Below are 21163 nucleotides of genomic sequence, written 5' to 3' on the forward strand. Positions count from 1 at the left end.
TTAAAATTTTCACATACATTGTATTTTCCCAAAAAAGTTATTTTAACAAAAATTACACTAGTTCTTAAGATATTACAAATTAAGAAATTCTTATTACTAGATGTGAACAGTTTCAATACCGTGTCATTTGGAGTTTGTTTCTTAATGCTATAAATCCTAACAGAATATCTTCTACAAATAAGCTATTGATTAGATCCTAGGAAATTACATACTTAGTAAAACAAATTTTTCTAAGATCATCCATATATCCCATAATTTGATTTTCTAAAAGAGAGGGAGTAATAGACAGAAAGACAGAGGCCATTTGAAAGTAATCTTTCCTTTGTTTAAAACAGTATTTTTCATTTGTGTTAATTTTGTCTAACAACTCAACTTTTCTGACTTGAAATTCTCATTCATTTACTGCTTCACAAAATACACTTACACTTCCCATTATCTACATAAGTCTTATTTTCTTTAAAGAAAGTTACTTTACCTATTTTATATGCAGAAAGTCTATCAATGATGATTAAATAACGTCACATATTTGAAAATATTCTTAATTATAAAAGCTGATAATACAAATATCAGCAAATGGCTTGATATCTCTCTACTCTTAAATAAAAAAATTTACCTTTATGGACTACAATATTCCAAGGAATTAATATCTTAACATAGAGAATCAAGATTGTGATGTAACCTAAGAACATATAATAAAGCAGAATAAAGTATTGCAAATCAACAAACATCCGCACCCAAAACTAGTTATAAAAAGAACACAGAAAGTCTGAGACTTTAACAGGGTAAATTTAAATTCATATAGGAAATATTCCTACATGAAATATCATGAATAAAAATCACATTTAATAAACTATTTTCTTCACCATTTCTTTATATTATTATAGCTTCTTTCCATTCCTCTGTGCATTTCAACCTAAAATTAAACAACTTTCTTCACTCTGTCCCCTTATCTTCCTAGTTTTCAACATACTTATCCATCTGATATAATGCACATTCTTTATATTTATTAATTGCTTCCTGTTCGTCCCCCTACCTTCCCCTGTAGACTCTATGAAGAGTAGAGACTTGACTATTTTATTCAGTACTATATTCCAAGTCTCTAATTAGTATCTGGTATATAGTAATACTAAGAAATATTTGTTGGATGACTAAAAAATGAATAAAAAACATTACTGCATACTTTAATATATACATTATTTTTATATTTTTATATTAAGCCTTTACAACTCAAAAGGCTTAAGACTCTGCACATTATCAACTATTACTCAAAATTTCAAATTTCATATTCTATGAAAAAACTAATACCACAGTAAGAGTAAGGCAAATCTTATTTTAAAGCCAAGCAGAGACTAAGTAGTTTTAGCTGAAAGCTATGTAATAGAATGTGCTGATGACTATTATCACCTTCAAGATCCAGCTTTATAACTCATTCAATGTGAGTTTAAATACAACATATTATCTTAAAATCCCTTTAAGATTTGACCTAGATACTGACTTACCTGAAATTGTCCAGTGCAAGGAATATAACAATTATAGTAAAAAAAGACTAAATACTAGAGATTACCAAAGAAATGCTAAATAAAGTATGGCAGAGCCAGATGATGGACTATTACTACAGTATAAAAAGTAATGTTTGTTAAGATTGTTTAATAGCATTAGAAATTTACCCTCAAATTAATTGTAAAGTCCACATATTCTTACACAATATGCATAAAAAGAGTAAGATAATAAAATATATGAAAACTTTAATAATAAGTGGTAAGATTATGGGCATAAGAAAACAAAAAAAAATCAGTTATAAACTTGTCATAGCCATTAAATTTTTTTTCCTATGGCTCTCAATTTCTCATTCATAGTACTTTAAAATGTTATAGATGAATAAACAGAATTATGGAACCTTTATTCTAGTAATAAAAGATTTGGTTACATCTTTTCCCATACTCAGTTTCCTATTGCTGCTGTAACATTACCACAAACTTAGTTACTTAAAACAAAACCCATTTATTATCTCATAGTTTCTATGGGTCAGGAGTCCAAGAAGTGTGGCTCAACTGTGTTCTCTGCTTAGAATCTCACAAGATTAAAATCAAGGTGTCAGCTGGTTTGCATTTCTCTCTGGAGAAGAATCATTTCCAACCTCATTCAGGCTGTTGGCAAAACTTAGCTATCGACGGTTATGGGACTGAGATCCCTGATTCCTTGCAAGCCTGGCATTTGCTCTTAGCTCTAGAGGCCTCTCTACAGTCTTTGTATGTGACTCTATGTATCTTTATTGTTTTAATTGTATACATTCGAGGTGTACAATATGCTGTTTTTATGTACTGTATATATGCACAGTGAAATGATTACTATACTTAAGCAAATTAACATACCCATCTCTTCATACACTTTGTGTGTGTGTGTGTGTGTGTGTGTGTGTGTGTGTGTGTAGGCCTCTCTGTTTTTCAGGGCTCCTCTGATTACACTGGGCCCACCTGGATAATCTAATCATTTTACTGTTTCTAGAGACTTAGGGCATAGTCATCTTCGGACGTCTATTACTCTGTGTACCACATCATCTACTTCTGTTTAGGATGAACTCTGTTGCCTTCTTATGACCAAGGTTAGGACTAGTGGTCTCATGAAATTGGAGATAAAAATTGGGGTTTTCCTAAGCTGAGATGAGAAAATAATGGTTTTAAAGCCCATATTTTTAACCTTGTACCTAAAGTCAAATAAGAAGTTGCAAGGTTTAGGGGAGAAGGAGGGAGAAGGAGAAGGAAGGAAAAGATTATGATGGAGGCAAATCAAAATTCAGTTCCATATGATTAGAAATGAAAAGGAAACTTTAGGTTAGCACCACAGCAGTAAAAGTTAGTTTTACTTAAAATCAAAATGCTGATTCATTCATTCAATCAAATTTTAGTGTCTGATGTGCGGGCATACTGTATTCCTCAAAACACTGACTCTGAAAATCTTAAACATTTAAAAATTCAATTCAATCCTTTTCCAATTATCAAGATATTATTCAATATTACTTTCAAATGCCTTTATAATGGTTTCCTAATTAGCATGTTAATGTTACTGAATTGTAGTACTGTTTTCTGAGTACTTTATGGCTGATATTTCTTTTAGGCTAACCATACTTTGAGTGGAAACTTTAGAGATTAAGATAATTTTGTAATTTGAAGAATCCCAAATGTTGAGGCGGGGGAAGAGGAAGAATTGGTAGCAATTGATTGGAACATAAACAAAACACTGACAACAATTTTGCCAAAACCAAAGATTCTGAAACTGAATGAAAAATTTCTGAATAGAACCTAATGATTCATCAGACTCTGATACTGTTAAACTTAAACATGTATTTTTACTCAGATGTATGAAATAATAAAAACTAGGAAGCAACTCAGGATTCTAATAATGGAAACTCAAAAGAACTGGCACTAGAAGTGAATGATGAAGTTATCTGGTTTCTACCACCAATCAAAATGTAAATCTACCAAACATAATCATTACTCTCATGTCAAAGATTTCAGGAATAGAGAGAGTCCAGTTCAAGATGTAGAATACCACAAGAGACTGTTACTCCAACTCTAAAAATGAAAAAAAGTCTTACTATTTTTTGAAGCCATCTAAGAGCTGAGTTGGCAAACAAACCTGGTAACCTGAATTCCCAAGTGTGACAAGCCCCTCTGAGGACAGTGGGATACATACAAACTGTTATGCCTCTGGCAAGGAATGAAGGGAAGAGGTAGCTACCATGTACACAGGTAAGAAAAAAACAATCTTCTTAAAGATTCCAGGTATAGATATTACAAGACATTTTGATAGATGATAATCCTTAGAATTCTTTCTAATAACAAAATAATTTTTAAAAAGGAATAGCTAACATTTATTTAGTGTGCATTTACTAAATTCTATGCTAGTATCTACCATGCTTTATCAAATTAGACCTTGCAACCCAGTAAGAAAAGGCTTTTAATATCCTTGCTTATCAGAGAAAACAGCACAGAAAGGGTAAGTAATTTGTCCAAGTTCCCAGAGCCAGTGAGTGGAAAAGCTGAGATTCAAACCAAGGCACCCTGACTACACAGCCTGGATCACAATTATATGTCTCTTCTCCAATCCATACATGCTTTCTTAATGCAATTTAAATTGTTTAAAAAATTTATTTTGTTCAGTCTTCATAGGGGACAAATTAGAAACATTCTATTATTCATTTAGATATATCAAGATAGAACGCAAAGAAAGTCAAGTCATGTTTAATATAGAATTTAAACCTTTTTACCTTACAGATAACACTGCCATTATTTCATTTAAGGGTAATATATGACTCTAATCTACATAGGAAAAGTAGAAAACTTGTTGCGAATTAGTTCTTGCCCCAATCTATCCATTACAGAGCATTAAATTGCAGAGAATTAAAGATCTACTTTAAAATTAATCAAGGGAAAAGGATCCTCTTGAAATTTTATTGGCAGATAGAAACTTCTTGCTATGTAATTGTTCTCAGCCTTTTGTTCCCCTAAGCTAAATAATATAAGGAAAAAACTAAAGGAATTTCAGGATTTATTCCATGTTATGATGGAACTAAGGAAAAAGCACATCATCTTTCTATTTAAATAGTATCTCTTTGCTATATTTGATTTCCAAAAATGGCACTAACATACTACTGAACATATATATATGCCTTGTAGTCAATTATGACGGTCGGTCCTTTTTGGCCCTTCCTGTGCCCTAATATTGATCATCTTATAGTTATGCTGTGGTTTTGACTCTGCATAAATGATATTGCTCTTGTCTCACCCACGCATCTCATGTTGTATGATAAACACTTTCCCAATTTACAAAGTCACTTTGAATTCTATCTGAAGCTTCCAAAGAGTACTAGGAATTACCCTAATATCATTTGCAGTTATTTAAAAAAATGTATTAATAGTTGCTCTGTCCTGGATACTGATCTAATAAGTCTAGTTCTGGAAATATGGCATATCTCTTATTAAAATGGAACATGGGGTAAACTGAGTAAAATTAAATAAATCAGAAAAATGAAATATATCAGTAGCAACCACAACACAGTTCTTTAAGTGATCAATTTCCACACAGCTAGTAATCTCAAGTCTTCAATGGACACAATTCCTTATTTTAAAAACAATTGCATGTACTAATTTAAAATTTTATTAACTATATTAAGAGAACAGCCATGATTAGAAGGAATGTGAAAGAATAAAGGAAGGAAGGGGGAAAGGGAGGGGGAAAGGGAGAGGGAAAGGGAGGGAAAGGGAGGGAGGGAGGGAGGGAGGGGAGGCGAAGAGAAGACAAGGAAAGGGAAGAAAGTTAAGAAAGAAAAGAAAGAAATTATTCCTATATTATTAAACTGAAGTATATGTTACCAGGGCAAACTAATGAAATATCTATCACAGTATTAAAAGACTGATTTTCAAAGTTGACGGGCTCTCCCTGAAGTCCAAGAGAGGACCTTGTGTCCACTAATTTAGATATTTCAAGTATTCTAGTTCTCAGGGGACTCCTAGCTAAACCCTACACTGAACGTAAATATTTCTCATCTTTAAATTTAGAATCATCCCATCTATTATACCTTCCTATCTATGACATCTATATCTGAGGTGGCCGCTCAGAATTTTGTATCTCAAAACTGTTTATTCTCATCATGGCATCATAATTTTTTTTATTTATTCTTTCTCCTCCATTAGTGTACAGCTCCCTCTGTCTTGTTCATTTTCCTGAAGGAGACTATAGAAAGGAGATAGATTCAAACAAAGGCAACTGCTTTCTTCTTAGTCAAAGTAACATAACGGTAACTGTGAAAATCAAGATATTGCATTTGAAAATATTTTCCATTTAACATTAATATAACGACATGTGAACACTCTGCCTAGTATTTTTCACCTAGTTTCAATCAAAATCAATTTGTGAACAGATCCCTTCTTTACACCAATCTCACCTACTTTCAAGAACAAACTAAAGGATCATGAATTCCCTCCTGTCAAGAAGTAGTTACTTTTCAAGATATGGACCAAGCTTGAAACAAATAAATACCTGGGCAAGGGAGGTTTAATTTCACTACAGCAGGAATCATTTTTTCAGAGAAATAGAGGGTCATACAGCATTACTGAATATTGCACTACATGATAGCCTGCTTACTTCTGAACTTTACAAATCCTCTTCATTTTTATAAGGGTTGGAATTCATCCCCTTTCCCTCTTCCACTGTTTTCCTGGGGCCACAGTTGTAGCATAGTTTGGACAATGAATTTCGCATGGTCATCCTACCCGGAATATGGCACGCTCCCTGTTTAACCACCTCCAAACTCTTCTCGATTTTAGGCGGCGACGCAAACAGACGTAGCGGGTTGAACCAAAACAAGCAACCAATGGCTTTGCTACTGGCCTCCTGCGTTACACCGGTAAAGCCCTTTGCAAAACACAGTCCGTTTATTTCCGTTTATGAGGCTTATCAGGCTGCAAGGGGATGTGCAACCTTCCCACCGCACAAAGGACCACCTGGGGTCACTGGCTCCCCTAAAATTAAACCACCACCTCTCGTTCAAACTGCGCTTTAGTTTAGCAAACCACTTTCACACGCCTAATCTGATCTGATCCTCATACAAAGCCTGTGATACGTGCGTCGTTGTCGTCGTGCCTATTTTACAGCAGAGGGAATGATCCTGTCCACAGACTCAGTTCTAAGGCCCGCCCTCTCCCTTCCCCGGTGGAGGAAGAAGCTTCCTGTCAAAAAGAGCAGGAGTGACGCCCGCGGCTCGCAGCCTCTCACCTGGCGGGCGGGACAGGCCACCGCCTCCACTCAGCAACCCAGGACGTAGGCCCCGCGGCCGCAGCCGCTCAGGATCTCCCGGTTCCCCTCCATGTCTGCCTACGCTCGGCCCCGGACCCCAGACCCCAAAACGCCTCCCGCGTTCCCCTCGAGGCTCACCGTCCGATCTCGCCAGACAGCGTCTGGAAGGGACCGGGAAACTCGCCGTCCGCCACAGCCGTCCAGGGTCTGGGACCCACGCTCGGAGGCGACAGCCGTGGCGGTCACCAGAAGGCCTGCGGGCTCCTGGTCAGGGAAAACCCGTCCACACTCAAGAGGCTGACATGTCCCAGTCAGCCTGAGCGCCGCCCGCTTCCGCCTAGCCGCCTCCCAGAGGGCCAACCAACCCCGCACCCGCGGGGGCTTGTGGGTATCTCGAAGGCGGGCAAAGCTGCAAGGGAAGGAAGTAGTGGCGAGCCAGTCGAACTACGAGACCGGGTAGGAACTACAATTCCCAGCAGGCTGCGGGGCCGCGGATGGCGGCCGCGCAGGAGAGCGGGCAGAGCAGCCCTGCGCGCGCGGCGGGGATGGAACGTTGCAAGAGTTCGCGGGTCTAGCTGCTCTGGGCTGGAGCTGCACGCCTGGAGCCTCCGCGCGCCAAAGCGGGAATCCGGGAGGCGGGCAGCTCTGCAATTAATGCACGTATTTAAAACGCCCGAACCTGTGGACGCCATGCACAGGTAAACCGACTGCAAAAAGGGGCAGTGCAAGAACAGGACTGTCTTAATTCTTTTAGGCCGCGAATATTGCTACTTGCTAATATTGTTACTAATGCTGGTATGTGGATGGTTGCTTAGCTCCTTCTTGGGGAAAGTGTGGATGGATGAATGCTTTAGTGCAGGGGTTTGCTTGCAGTTTTATTTGGCTTCCCTAATTGGGCTTTCCTGTTACCGTTTTCAATCACTATGTGATTGCCCTCCCTCTTTTTCTTGTCTGTTCCCTCCACTGGAAGAAATTCTGGAGGCCTTCGGCATGGTCGTAAATCAAAAAGCTTTATTTTGACTTGTTCTGTTATTTCCTTTTTAATTCTTGGGAACTCGCCGAGGGCATGTAAAAAATGCAATTCTAGTAGCTGTCGTGAAAGTTTTCTACAGTGCATCAATTGCAGCTCTTTTATGCCTGCCTTGGAATTATTTATGGGTGTGTTTTCGAAAGGAACTGGGGTATTGTGCGCTTCTGCAGGAAGCACCTCCAGGAGATTCCGGACCAGAGTAGCAACGTTACCACCAGCTTCACGTGGGGATGGGATTCCAGCAAGACTTCTGAACTGCTCTCAGGCATGGGGGTCTCTGCCCTTGAGAAGGAGGAGGTGGACAGTGAGAACATCCCCCAGGAACTGCTCTCAAACCTGGGCCACCCGCAGAGCCCCCCACGGAAACGGCTGAAGAGCAAAGGGAATGACAAAGACTTTGTGATCGTCCGCAGGCCTAAACTAAATAGAGAGAACTTTCCCGGTAAAGTATGAGGGTAAAACTCAGTTATGTAAGGGGTGGATTGAACTATTGTTGGTAAACCTTTGTTCAGGGATCTTTATGATGGATCCCTTTTTAAATTGCCTAATTCTGAAGTTCTTTTCCAATGAAATGGGGCAAGTTGTCATTGAAGTGTACAAGAATCTTGGTAAGTATATATCTTCTCGTGCACAGTCAACTTGAAAATTTTAACCTATGAGAAGACATCCCTGCCTTTTTCCTTAGAAGGAAATCTGCCTGCTCAGAAGCCAGCTCAGTGTCACTGATAATGAAAACATAAACAATGTTCTTCTTGTTGGATTCCTTTGCTTATAATCTGCTGCTTTTTAACCCTTAAGCTTTTTGCCTTAATCACTTTAGTTATTTATCAGTGGACTGCTAAATGGATGTTCAACTAAGTAGAGAAGACTTATCTCCTTGGGTCCACTCCCAAATGGGCTCCTCCTGGTATGCTCTGTCTCCATTATTGCCAGCACTATCTGTTCAGTCATTCAATCCAAAAACCTGAGTCAGTCAGATTCCCACCATCCCGTCAATCATCACGCTCTTGTCTAGTAACTATTTCTCAAGCTCTCATCATCTCTTTGCTGAACTACTGGAATGAGCTCATGATTCCAGCCTTCTCCCCAGATCCATCTCCCAGAACTGGAGTGGATTAACTGAAATGTAGAACTCCCCATATCATTCTCCTTTTAATAGCTCCCCAGCCCCTGGTTTCTCAAGCAGGTAAATGACTATCTCCCAGAATGGATCAGAACCCTGAGTACTCAGAGCCATAGGGTAAACATAGGACATTGGCCTGGGATTATCAGTTTTTCTAGCCAGTAAGTCATTTAAAACAATAATTCAAATATTTGCTGAGGACATGCTATGTGCTAGGCATTGTTCCAGGTGCAGGGGATATTACAGCGAACAAAACATAAACATTTCTACCCTCATGGGTCATCCATCCTAATGAGGGAATGCAATAAACATAATAAATATTTTATATATAATACGTTAGATGATAAGTGCCATGGCTCAGAACAAAAATAGAGCAAGCCAAGAGGGAGTGCAAGTGGGAAGATAGATTATACTTTTAAACCAGGTATTGAGGGAAATCCTTAATTGGACAATGGCCTTTAAGCAAAGACATAAAGGAGGTGAGGAAGAATGCCATGCAGATATCTTGGAGAAAGGAGCCCCAAGCAAAAGAAACAGCTAGTGCAAAGGCCCTGGAGCAGAAGCATGACATTTTTATTCGAGGAACAAGGAAGCCATATCCCAAGAATGGAATGAGCAAAGGAGAGAGTAGAAGGAGAACAAGTTAGAGGTAATATTGAGCAGAATTGTGACTTGACCTGATTTAACCCGTTAAAAGGACACACTGATATGTTGAGACTAAACTGTAGGGGGTCAAGGGAGAGGTGTTAAACAGTAGTCAGATTCTGGATATAGTCTAACATTAGAGTCAACAGAATTTAGGAGGCTGTTGAAATTGTCTGTAGAAGAGGTGATCAGAGTCTAAACTGAAATTGGGTAGGTGATAGAGAAGAAGAGAGAGATTTAAAACATAAAGATGGGATCTTGCAGAGCCACAGTAGATTAAGTATATTTCTAAATTCTCCCATCTGGCTTTTTTGCAGAAGGGTTGAATAGATTGGTTGGTTGCTTGCTTGTTTGCCTGCTTGGTTAAAAAAAATTGTTTGTTTTCAACCCTTTCTTTAGGAGAGGGAACCTTGTCCAAGTTATGGTCTGGGAATCCACATCAGGAGTTGAATGAGAGTGATAATTGAAGGTTGTGGTGAAGGCAGACAGATCTGGGTGTGAACCCTTATCTGCTGTTTGCCAACCTTGGGAAGGTGTTTGAGCTTTCTTTGCCTTAGTTTCTTTATCTGTAAAATGAAGTACTGTAATAATATCTACTTCATAGGTTGTGTAGATTCAATGAGAGTGACATAAAAAGCTCTGAAGATGCTGTTGGTACCTAACAATAAATAACCCAGTGAATATTGGTCAGCAAAATTTCTGACACCATTTGGGAAGCTAGTTGACTTTGTCTTTTGTTCTTAATACTGTTAGTCTGGCCCTGTTAGTGTCGAATTTTTTTTCTTCAAAATTTAATGTTCACTGCTATTTTTAGCATCTGGAATGTAGCCATAGCAATTTGGTGCTTGACCAACCAAATGTGGCGAAAGATACTAACTGCTAAGATGAACAGACTTTGATTAACTTGTCCAGTGCCGATGGCTTTTGACATGGAGTGTGATTGCTGTATGCTCGTCCACAGTCACATTCGCTGATGTAAACAAAGGCATTTTTTACGTAAGGCACTGTGGGAATGAGACAGAAGTTTCAGGGATGGTTGCTGTCTCCTAGAAATTTGCAATTAAGTTTAGGAGAAAAGACAATAAAAGAATGAGAGTAGCTCACACACAGCAATACATGGAAATTAGTAGACTAGCAGTAGATGAGTAGCTCAGGCAATGAGCGCTGTAGGGGGCCGGAGGGAAGGATCCCTTGTGCCAGCGTGACCCAAAACTTCCCAGAGGCAGAAGGGCTCCCATGTTGATTCCCATCCAGGTGGATGTGGAAGATCTTCCTCCTTCCGCTCGGCAACAGTGGAGGGTCTGAGGAAAGAGAGAAGGATCTGAAAACGGTCTAATCAATGTCCGGAGTGTTAAAATTGACTTCAAAAATCATGTCTGAATTGAGAGGGAAAAATAATGACTTTTGTGTTTGTTATTACCTACAGTAAACATGAAAATAACGAAACGTAAGTCATTGTTTTTCCATCTGCGGGGAAACCAATGTGCATGGACTTACACATGATATAAATTGGTTAATTGGTGTCGGGGGCCGGGTGAACGCCACCGTGCAGGATGAAGGACAGCTGGTGTCGAGGATTCCCAGGGGGCCTTGGGAAGCCTGGGCCTCCAGTGTGGCTGGATAGTCATTCCAGGGAGTTTTGTCTGCAGTTGTCAGGACAGGTGGCTGAGAGCTATGCCAGGATTAGAGTAGAACAGGCCACACCTGCTTGACATAGATATCTAATGACTGGCCCTGGGCTGTGAGTTTTTGCTGGTTCTTTGCTAAGCAATCTTTCCCTGTAGGCCCCAATCCAGCCTCACAGCTGGCAACTAAATCCTCTGCATCTGTTTATTTTGGAAGATAAAAGCTATGTGGCCAACCTATACCGGAACAGATCTCATTGGCCACTTGGGTGAGTGTATGGAAGGAGTGGGGAGGAAATGGCCCAGCGGTGAGGTCAGTAATAGACGGGAAGAGGACAATCAAATTTTATTTATGATCATGAAATGCCTGTCCCACTCCCTTTGAACAGATGATGGCCATAAAAACAGAGTTGAACTAATTTGTTGATCAGCTTTTCCATGGCTGTTAAATCCTTGAAATTCCAAACCCTACAGTGGTTCTCAGACTGGAGAGGCTAGAGTTTAGAGTATATCAGAATCTTCAAGGGAACTTGTTCAAAGTGCAAAATTCCTGAGATTCTGATCCAAGAAGTGCTGGCTTGAGCATGGGAGTCTGTGTTTTAATACCCTCAGGCAAACATTTTTCCCCCAACTTTTTTTTAACCAGTAAGAGATATATTTTACATTGCTATCCTGGGTGAGTATCTGAAACAAAAGTTTTACAAAATTATATTTCCCCTTACTAAGATATTTTCTATTCCGTTGTAGTCCATTCTTTAAGTAAAAGAAAAATGCTAGTCAAACTCACTAAATTGATTTATGACCCATTAATGAGCCTCGGCCTACAGTTCCCAAATCTCAGCTCTGGAAGATCCTTTATGGGGTCCTCCCCAGTCACCTTTCTTTGTTGCATAGCTTCCTTTCATTCATTCGACAAATGTTTATCAAGCACCATTCAAGAGATTGGTTCTAGCACTGAACAGGCAAAAGACCCCGTGCTCACCATTTATACAGCATACCTTATTCCCCAAGTCGCAATTTCCATTGTTTCTTCATTGCTCCTCCCACACCCCAGGGTTGAGCAAGTCTTTCATAGAAATAAAGGGTTGTGAGGCTGAGGAGTACATTAGGGGTACCCTGGTTTAGTTTTGCTTTTTCAGCTAGCCAAAAACACGAAAATACCCAAAGCTAGCATGGTCTCATATTTTCTCTTTATGATTTGTGGGAAGAAGAAGAACTCATCTGGGATGGCAGAATCTGTTTGTAGTTCCCCAGAAAGGAGGCATGGGGTATTGCTACTTAACACAAGCCCCAAGAGCAATTGTGAAGTGAGCAACTCTCCTTAAAAACAAACAAAGAACCCCAATTGGTGTGAGTACCAGGGCCCCCGCTTCTCCTGCAAGCATAATTTGATTATCTTTGCTTAAAGAGAGGAACAATTTTAAAAGTCAAAATTTTGGTTATGATTAGTATTACTTTGGATTTTCAACTTGAATCTGAACATAAGTGATGTCTTGAGAAATAAATATGTCAAGCAAGATGAGTCACCTATGCTGAAAGATAATACATAGAAAACCTTCCAACAAGCCCCTCTTCCCAGAGGAGTGTGGAAAGCATGGAAGGTGATGAGATTACAGAAGTGTGAAGGTGGATTTGCACCTAAGGAACAATTGGAAATAGTGATCGGTGGAGCAGGTTTGCGGATCTGGCCAGTTTGTGCCCTTTCCTGACCCTGAAGTATATTTAACTGTCCATGTCTTTGAAGACTGGAGGCCTTGGGCTTAATAACTACTTCCCTTAATGTGGGGCTGGTGTGCAGCCTTGGTCGGGTTAGCAGAGGCAAGTGGAGAAAAGATCTCCGGATTTTCCCTTCTGCAGCAGTATAGTCAAGAATCCAGGAAACAGATGGCTGGTGTTTTCAGAATTAAATATGGCAAGTAAAATTAGATTAAGCGTATCATAGCTTGCATGCCAGTTACTAGAGCAACTATTGAAGACAAACTCCTGCCCAATCTGCTAGGAGAGCAGCCCACCGAAGGGCCCTAGAATCAGTGTCATCCTCTGGCCAGCTGAGTGGAGCCTAGGGTACTTGGTGCTAGCTGAGGCTGTACGTTTTCTTGATCATTGCTCCTTCCATTTGTGGTGAACCCACTGATATCTCTCAGCATCTTTATTTTATTCCCTCTCCCCCCACTGCTCACTCCCTAGTCCTTACCGATTTCTTCTGCTATAGCAAGTCAGACTTAATTCTTAGCTTTTCTAAACTTGTAGAATAATCAAGTACTCAGAACAGAGGAGAGCATAGAGGCTTCCAGCATGCTAGGGTAGAAAGAGGGCACGATGATAAAATACTTAGTACACAGGATTGCTGCAAAGATTAGAGTGAGTGTGCTTTAATGAATACCTGAGGCTTTTTAAGGTTTCTAGTAAATCGCAGTCTTAATTGTTAGATTGTGTATTTGTTTACTAGTTTCTCAGTAAGGCTGTCAGGCAAGCGCTGTGGCTTATAACCAACTCCCAGCACTAGTGCATTAGTAAGGCACCCGTGAAATGTTTTCCCAAAGTGGAGTCATAGGCCATCCTTGTCACTTTATAAATGAGGAAACTGGTTCTAAGAGGCCGACAGTCTTGCCTATTTATAAATAAGAGTGTTAGTCATTCCTTTGTGAAATATCAGTTGAGCACTTTCTTGTATTCAGTGCAGGCTCTATCCTCAGCAGTAGGCATGTAGTAGTTAATTGGTTAATAAGAATTAACCAGTCCATATTAGCATAGTCACTGTTTGCATGAAGAGGGAGTAAAGGGTATAATTCATTTAGCAAATATGCATGAAGTCCTATTATGTGCCAGGATTTGTATTAGGTACTAGATGTGCAAATCTGGGCACGGGGGCTTCGGTAGTGTCCTGGGTGGGAATGTTTCTTCAAGCAAGTACCATTTAAGCTAAAATCTGGAGGACAAGTAGGAGTTGGGTGGGTGATGACAGAAGTTGCAGCACAAAGCCCTTCTAATTCTGGGCTGTTCTTTTGTACTTTGTTGCCTAGGTCTGCTGGCCTCTGCATTCATTACTATGCCAAAGTTTCCTTTTACCACTGTAATTACCTATCTCCTGTTGCTCTTCTAATTGTTCCTGATTTCTTATGTCTTCCCAATAAACTAGGAAGCACCAAGTTTTTAAATTTATTTGTTTCTCCTGCTCTGCACGTCACAGCACACTTTTCCAGTTTCCTTTCCTGAGCAATTTTTAGTGGACACTGTCGGTGCTGTCTGTAGTCCCTTGACACTCACCATTTCCTTACATACCTAAGGCTTTCACTTGCACATAGATATGATTCCATGCTTGAGAGCTTTCTCTGATCAGGAATGCTGGGGAGTTAACATTGAGCCCCCAGTGAATGACTGACAGCAACTGGTGCATTAATACCTGAGCACCCATGCCCTCGAGTGGGACAACTCTGGGGCAAGTTCTAGGTGGTCTGCTGGTGTCCTCAGAAGATTTGAATAAGCATTAGCCTGCTAATTAACATACATCAAGTTGTCTTCCTTCCCTTCCATGTCTCTCTCCTCTACTTTTTCCAGTGCTTCGTGGCATCACTTTTTAAATAAACTACTTGAAATCAGATCCTTAGGACTTGCTTCTGGGAAACCCAAACTTAAGAGAGGGTTTTGGTAAATCATGCCATGCAGCCCTTGTTTGTCCAAACTCTACTCAGACCTTGGATGTTTGCCTGTAGGTAAAAATTCAGAGCAGCATCGAAAAGAAAAAGTCCTTAAAAGAGGAAAATGTACAGACTTAAAGGGGGAAGGAGAGGAGAAGAGGCAAAAAAGAGAAGGTTTGACTCTCTGCTGTGTTACTTAATCTTTTCTTCTTGTTTATCATTTAATGTTAACATTGACCAACTTTGCAAAATAAGTCTTTTTATTTCCATTCCTACAGAAGAAGAAACTGAGGCCTGGAGAGATTAAGTAACTTGCCCAAGTTCACATACTTGGAGGCAACACAGCCAGGATTCTGATCAAAGCTGTGCTTTTCTTCTCAATCCTGTGGTTCTCAGGCTCACTGGGGAGGCCATACACCTGGTATCAAGATGGTCTTTGCAGATCATAGTAAAATCTCAAGATACTAGATTTGAAATAACTAAGTATGCAATTTTTTGCCAGATCAAATATTAGAATGTGATCTACGTATGCAGAAGGCAGCAGAGGTCAGAGAGTTGGACTAATGGGAGAAAAATTTGAGAAAAGCCTATCTTTCAACTTGTTTCCAATTTGGGGAGCAGGGCAGGAGCTTGGTTTGAGAACCTTTCTCCTCTGCCCATGTTGACTTTGGGGGAAGTTTGTGGTAGTGACAGAATGGTTGTCACACTGAGGAGCCTCAGCATAACTTCCAGCTGCTTCCCTGGGTTGTGGTCCTGAGTCAGTATGGATGATCTGCCTTCATTTCTGTACCTCCAGCTTTTAGGACCACAGTCAGTCCTTTAATTTTGTCTCCTAGAGAGATGGGGGGCAGGAATTAATTGAGCAACTGAATATCTGCTACTCATTCTCCTATAGAGGCCACTTCCTCCAGGAAGGCCTCCCTGATCACTGCTCCACTCCCACATGCTGCACAGCACCCTGAAGCTTATTGTGACCCATCGTAATGGTTTATTGAAATTTCCTGTTTATTTGTCTGTGTCTCTCAAACTCTGAGCAGAATATGGGTCAGAACCATGCCTTGTTTATCTCTGTATCCCTAGAAGCTAGAACAGACCTCAGCGTATGGTACAGTTTAATAAATGTATGAATGAATGAATGAATCAGATTTTGTGCTAGTTCCTGGAAATAGATTGTAAAAAAAAAAAAAAAAATCAGATTCTTGTTCTCAAGAACTTGTGGCCTAGTGGAGGGGTCTGGACAGATGAGTAAGAAAACAATAAAATTATGGTACATAAGTGACCTATCTTTGGTGACGTCATGGGAAGCCTTCCATAGTAATTGGGGCTTTAACAGCAATTTGATTTTAAATGAATAGCAATTGGAGGAGGGCACAGCATGTATTGACTCATTGAGATGTGACACGGAATGACTCATTCTAAGAATTACAGGTAGCTCCACATGGCTGGAACATATTTCTAGATTAGAAACCCAGAAAAACGAGCTGGGCCCTGGCTGAAAGCTTTGAGCTTTGTGCTAAGTTGTGTGGACTTGGGGCTAAATATCTGGGGAGCACCATTGAAGGGTTCTAGTTGAGAGAAGGGCATGATTGTTTAGAAGGACTATCCAGGGCAGCAGCTGTGATATTTGTCACCCTCCTTGATGTGCTTCTCCATCATGTCCTCAAGCCCACTTACACAGGGCCTGGCGCGGTGTACATGCTCAGTAAATACTGGTACATTTGAAATGGGCGCGGGGTAGAGGATAGCACTAGAGCTGGTGTGGAAGATCGAATGGAGAGAGAGACACTAGAAAGGCTGTCACTGGACTCATCTAACCACTCTTTCAGTATTTGGTGCATACTCATTTCCTTCTTGGTCTTTGTCATATTATCCTGATCTTGTTGGCTTATACTATATATTCATACCTAAGAGTTTAATTCTTGTTTCATAGCTGTTCAGAGATTGTTTTTATAAGACAAAGAAAATTGGTCTTCCACCTTTCTCCTATTCTGAACACAGCAGCCAGAGTGATACTTTTAAAATGTCAGTGAGAGCCTGTCACTTCTGTACTCAGAACCCTCCAGTGGCTCCTCATCAAACTCAGAGTCAAAGCCTTATGACTTAGGTCACCCGTGTGTCCCAGCTGCTGTCACCTCTCTGATTTCATCTTCTACCATCCCCCTTGTTCACTCTGTTTTTCTACACGGGCCTCCTTGCCACACCTCAAAACAGACATGCTGTTCCCGACACCTAGACCACCCCACATACTCACAGGGCTCACTCCCTCACCTTGTCAGAGCCTTTGCTCAGTGATGGCCGTCTCAGTAAGGCCTTCCCTGACCACCGTGTTCAGGTTTGTAACATTCCCCTCTGGACTCTCGATTCTCTCCCCTGCCCTGTTTAATTTTTCTGCATAGTGCTAATCAATTTTAAATATATCATACAATTTACTTAATGTTTTATATGTGATTATCTCTTTCCTCTCACTAGAATATAAGTTCTGTCACATTACATTTATTATGCACTTTATTTCTATTACTATTACATCATAATATATCATGAAGTAATTATACAAGTCACCATAGGTTGGGGACTCCTGCTTTACATGCTTGGAAAGCCTCAGTGGGTGGGAGAGAGTAAGAGAATGGTGATGGGCAACCATGTTTTTCCTCTCCAAAGGTGTTTCATGGGACTCGCTTCCGGACGAGCTGCTTTTGGGCATCTTTTCCTGTCTGTGCCTCCCTGAGCTGCTAAAGGTCTCCAGTGTTTGTAAGAGGTGGTATCGCCTAGCGTAAGTATTTTTCACCCGTTTGGCATATGTAGGGGAGGAAGAAAAGAGGAAGATTATTCATTTTGTTCTGATCATACTAAAAAACAAGAAAAAAGGAGCAGCACAAAGCAAACTGGGTATCTTCCTGCTTTTATTACTAGTTGGTGTCCTCATTTCACAGTGGAGGAGGAGTCTCCTGGAGGTGTGAACTGACAGATTTCTGAAAACCTCTTGGCCCTGTATTAGCACATGTTTGTTGGATGGGGACTGGGCCAAGCTGTGTGCTGAGAGGGGAGGGAGTTATGGAGGTGCATGAGGATGACTGTTCCTCTCACCAGTGGGCTGGGCGGGGAGCAGGGTGGGGAAAGAGAACACAGGGCTCTGGCGTTAGACCCCAGTGCGAACCCAGCCTCTGCCACGTACAGTCTACCCGATCTGAGAAAGTTAATTGATGCTTCTGAGCCTCAGTCTCTCCGAATGTAAAATGGGGATGTTGGTACCTCCAGTACAGGGCAGTTATGAGGATGAAATGTAAAGATGCTGGTGCAGGGCCTCACTCACGGATGTGTTCAGCACAGGGCAGCCCTTGGCAATGTTTTTGCTGGTTTTTTGGCAGCACTTTTCAGGTGTGGAAGGCAAGCTGCACATGGAAAGTCTTGGTGAGCTGGGAAGGCAGTAATGGGCCTGAAGTGAGAAAAGGACTGTATTTTTAACTGGAACACTTTACCCTCTTCCCTCCTCTTCATCCCCATCCTACCCCAGGTTATTCTTTGCTTTGTGTTTAAATGCCATCCATCTGGCTGCTTCTTCCCCATATCTGGAACTCTCTTTGTGAGACAGCAAGAGCCTCTTGCCTTAAAGGGTGGCCGGCATTTACAGGAGTGGGCTGTTTGCTTGGAAGAGCTACAGAGAGATTTCCACACCTGGAGATGCTGATGCATTTCACTTACCCCCACCCAAGGAACCCCATTTTTATTTTCTCTTTCCACCAACTGTGCATTAGTCTTCTACATGCAGAATCTATTCAGCCTTTTTTTAAATTTTATTGTATGTATTTAAGGTGTACAATAGGATGTTTTGATATATGTAAGTGAATGGTTTCTATAATCAAGCTAATTAACATATCCATTATCTCACTGATGTATCCATTTTTTTGTGTGGCAAAAGCCCCTAAAATCTACTCTTTTAGCAAAAATCCTGAATGCAGTACAGTATTATTGTCCTCGTGTTGTACATTAAATCTTGAGACTTGTTCATCCTCCGTATCTGCTGCTTTGTATCCTTTGTCCTACATCTGTCTCCCCCAGAGTCCATCTTAGTTGTCATAAAGGTAATAAATGATGTTTATCAAGCACTTGCTATGTGCCAGCACAGTGTTTACAGCTTAATCTTCTATACGACCTTAAGTGACTGTGTTCGTGTCATCTCAGTTTTAGAGATGAGGAGATTACAGGGTCAGGAACAGTAGTTTGAGACATAAGCAGTCAAACAGGAATCTAAGGTCTGGCTAACTCCACAGGCTTAACTGTAGCGCTGTACCTAGTTATATTTGGTTTAGGATTCAGGTAGCTGCTGAGTCCACCCTCCTGTGATATATTCAACTTCCTAAAGATCTATGTTATTTGGGAAGAAAGTGAGTATTCCAAAACCTTTCCCAGTTGTTACTGAACGCTGGTTAGGCTATAGTTTGCCTCCCTGCAAGAGGAAACATCTGGCATGAGATTTGACAAACCAGAGCAATGCTGATCTGGCATCAAATCGTTGGAGGCCAAAATGGATTTTAGTCTTGGCAAGAGAAAGATATAAAAGCATGACTCTCTTAAGAATCTCTTATCTACAGTCTACTTTTTTAATAATAGGGGTCAAATCATACACTGACAATTTCTTTGTGACATAATTATCTTATAACCCTGGCCAGTGGTCCACTTACTTTAAGAACTATTTAAAAAGAAAATTTTAGTACACCTAAGCATTTAAACTGTTCCCTCATATGCTTGTATTCCACATTTTCTTTTATTTAAATAAATTCAACTGTGGATATTAAAACTACCTTATTGTGCTATTCAGCACATTTTTAGATCCTCCCTTTTGCTTTAGAAATGCCATCCATAATCTAATAAATTTTCACCATTTCCTTTCATATTAGTTCATACACACACAATCACACATACATACATATATACACACACTGAGTGCTCTCAGTTTTAAGCTTAAAAGGTATTAGAAAGCACAGCTGAAATATGACTACTTTGTCCTAGGAGATCTGTGTGACAGCCGTATCTTGTAATAAAATAGTGCTAACTTTCCTTCCTCAAGTAGTACTTACATGTTAGGTAATTATGGTAAACTGTGCATAACAAAAGCAGCAAGTATCCTTTAAGAAGTTTTGAACCTACTCACCTAGTAATAATCAGTTAAGTAATTTGAACAATTATTTTTAAATTTGTCAAATTGAATTGAATACTGGCATATTATTCTCTGGGTCTAGATCATCGCAGTGCTAATGTTAGCATTGAACCATCTAAATTGGAAATAGATAGAAAGAGAAAGATGGAAGCTTTCTCTAATATGACCAAGAAATAATCAATAGTCCCTTAAAAATATCACAGCTAATTATTAATCTATAGTCAGCTTAAAAACAAAGGTTCCTTCAGAATTTGCTTTAAGAGGATTTAGCAGCTGTGTCCTCATTAGCAATGTTGTTGAGGGCCTCTACTATTCAGTTTGACCAACTGACCAAGTCAAGTACCTCCTCTTTTCTAGGTTTGATGAGTCTCTATGGCAGACCTTAGACCTTACAGGTAAAAATCTGCACCCAGACGTGATTGGTCGGTTGCTGTCTCGAGGGGTGGTTGCCTTCCGCTGCCCACGATCATTTATGGACCAACCGTTGGTTGAACATTTCAGGTAACAAAGAAAAATCCCAGAAAAGTCTGTTTCTAAATCTTAAGGTGCAAGCAAATCAAAACTTCTTTTGTTCTTTCTCCAGCCTTACAGCCTGTGACAGTGTGGGATGTTAATTGCATGCTTTGCTATGCAGCTTTTGTGTTGAAACATGGCACAGGTGTCAGGAGTCAATGACACCATTCCCATTTAACTCGGGATTACTGTTAAGCTCTTCCCAGGGTTAAAGATGCACATTTAGCTTCTCAGGTCTGGTCCTCAATAGATGGAACTGAGTCCCCCTAAGCAGGAGCCAAGCAGAGCGCTCACCTGCAGATGCAAGGCTGCCTAGTTATTTCCCCACTGCCTGTTTCTTTCTGATCAATAAAAATCTAAGGAGTCTTCAGATTAGTCGCTTGGGATTTCAGATCCTATCGTGGAAAAATGTACAATCTGAAAAGAGTGCCCTCTTTTTGTTTTGTAGAATATTTTGAAAACATATTTCTTTGTTACTGATAATTTTGCAATATGAAGGTTTAGGGCAGCCTTCTCTTCTTAATCGTCTTGCTGTCCTTGGGCAAACTGTGTCCTCAACACCCACATTTATACCCAGGCCACTCAGTTCCTCATGTGTACCTCAGCCCTCTCTTTCAAACTCTCAAATTTCAAATTACC

At 40.3% G+C, this 21163-nt stretch overlaps 2 protein-coding genes across 8 annotated transcripts in view; one reads left to right on the top strand and one right to left on the bottom strand.

Moving 5' to 3' along the window:
* LMBRD2 (LMBR1 domain containing 2) overlaps positions 1–7127 on the bottom strand; it is a 45311-nt gene extending 38184 nt beyond the window's left edge. For all 3 annotated transcript variants that reach the window (XM_045566585.1, XM_045566584.1, XM_045566583.1), the window contains exon 1: positions 6934–7127. The gene's annotated coding sequence lies outside the window, so the exon portion shown is untranslated. The remainder of the gene's footprint in view (positions 1–6933) is intronic.
* An 87-nt stretch (positions 7128–7214) lies between these two features.
* SKP2 (S-phase kinase associated protein 2) overlaps positions 7215–21163 on the top strand; it is a 31638-nt gene continuing 17689 nt past the window's right edge. For 4 of the 5 annotated variants that reach the window (XR_006738690.1, XR_006738689.1, XR_006738691.1 and 1 more), the window contains exons 1-4: positions 7322–7493; positions 7996–8267; positions 17515–17626; positions 20369–20512. Coding sequence is in view for 1 of the 5 variants with exons in the window: in XM_045566586.1 (XP_045422542.1) it covers positions 7450–7493; positions 7996–8267; positions 17515–17626; positions 20369–20512 (572 nt within the window). In the remaining 4 variants the exon portion in view is untranslated. Of the gene's footprint in view, positions 7494–7995; positions 8268–17514; positions 17627–20368; positions 20513–21163 lie in introns of all 5 variants that reach the window. The other variant, XM_045566586.1, reaches the window with a different exon arrangement.

This window comes from Lemur catta, chromosome 12, assembly GCF_020740605.2.
Source record: "Lemur catta isolate mLemCat1 chromosome 12, mLemCat1.pri, whole genome shotgun sequence".
Taxonomy (NCBI): Eukaryota; Metazoa; Chordata; class Mammalia; order Primates; family Lemuridae; genus Lemur; species Lemur catta.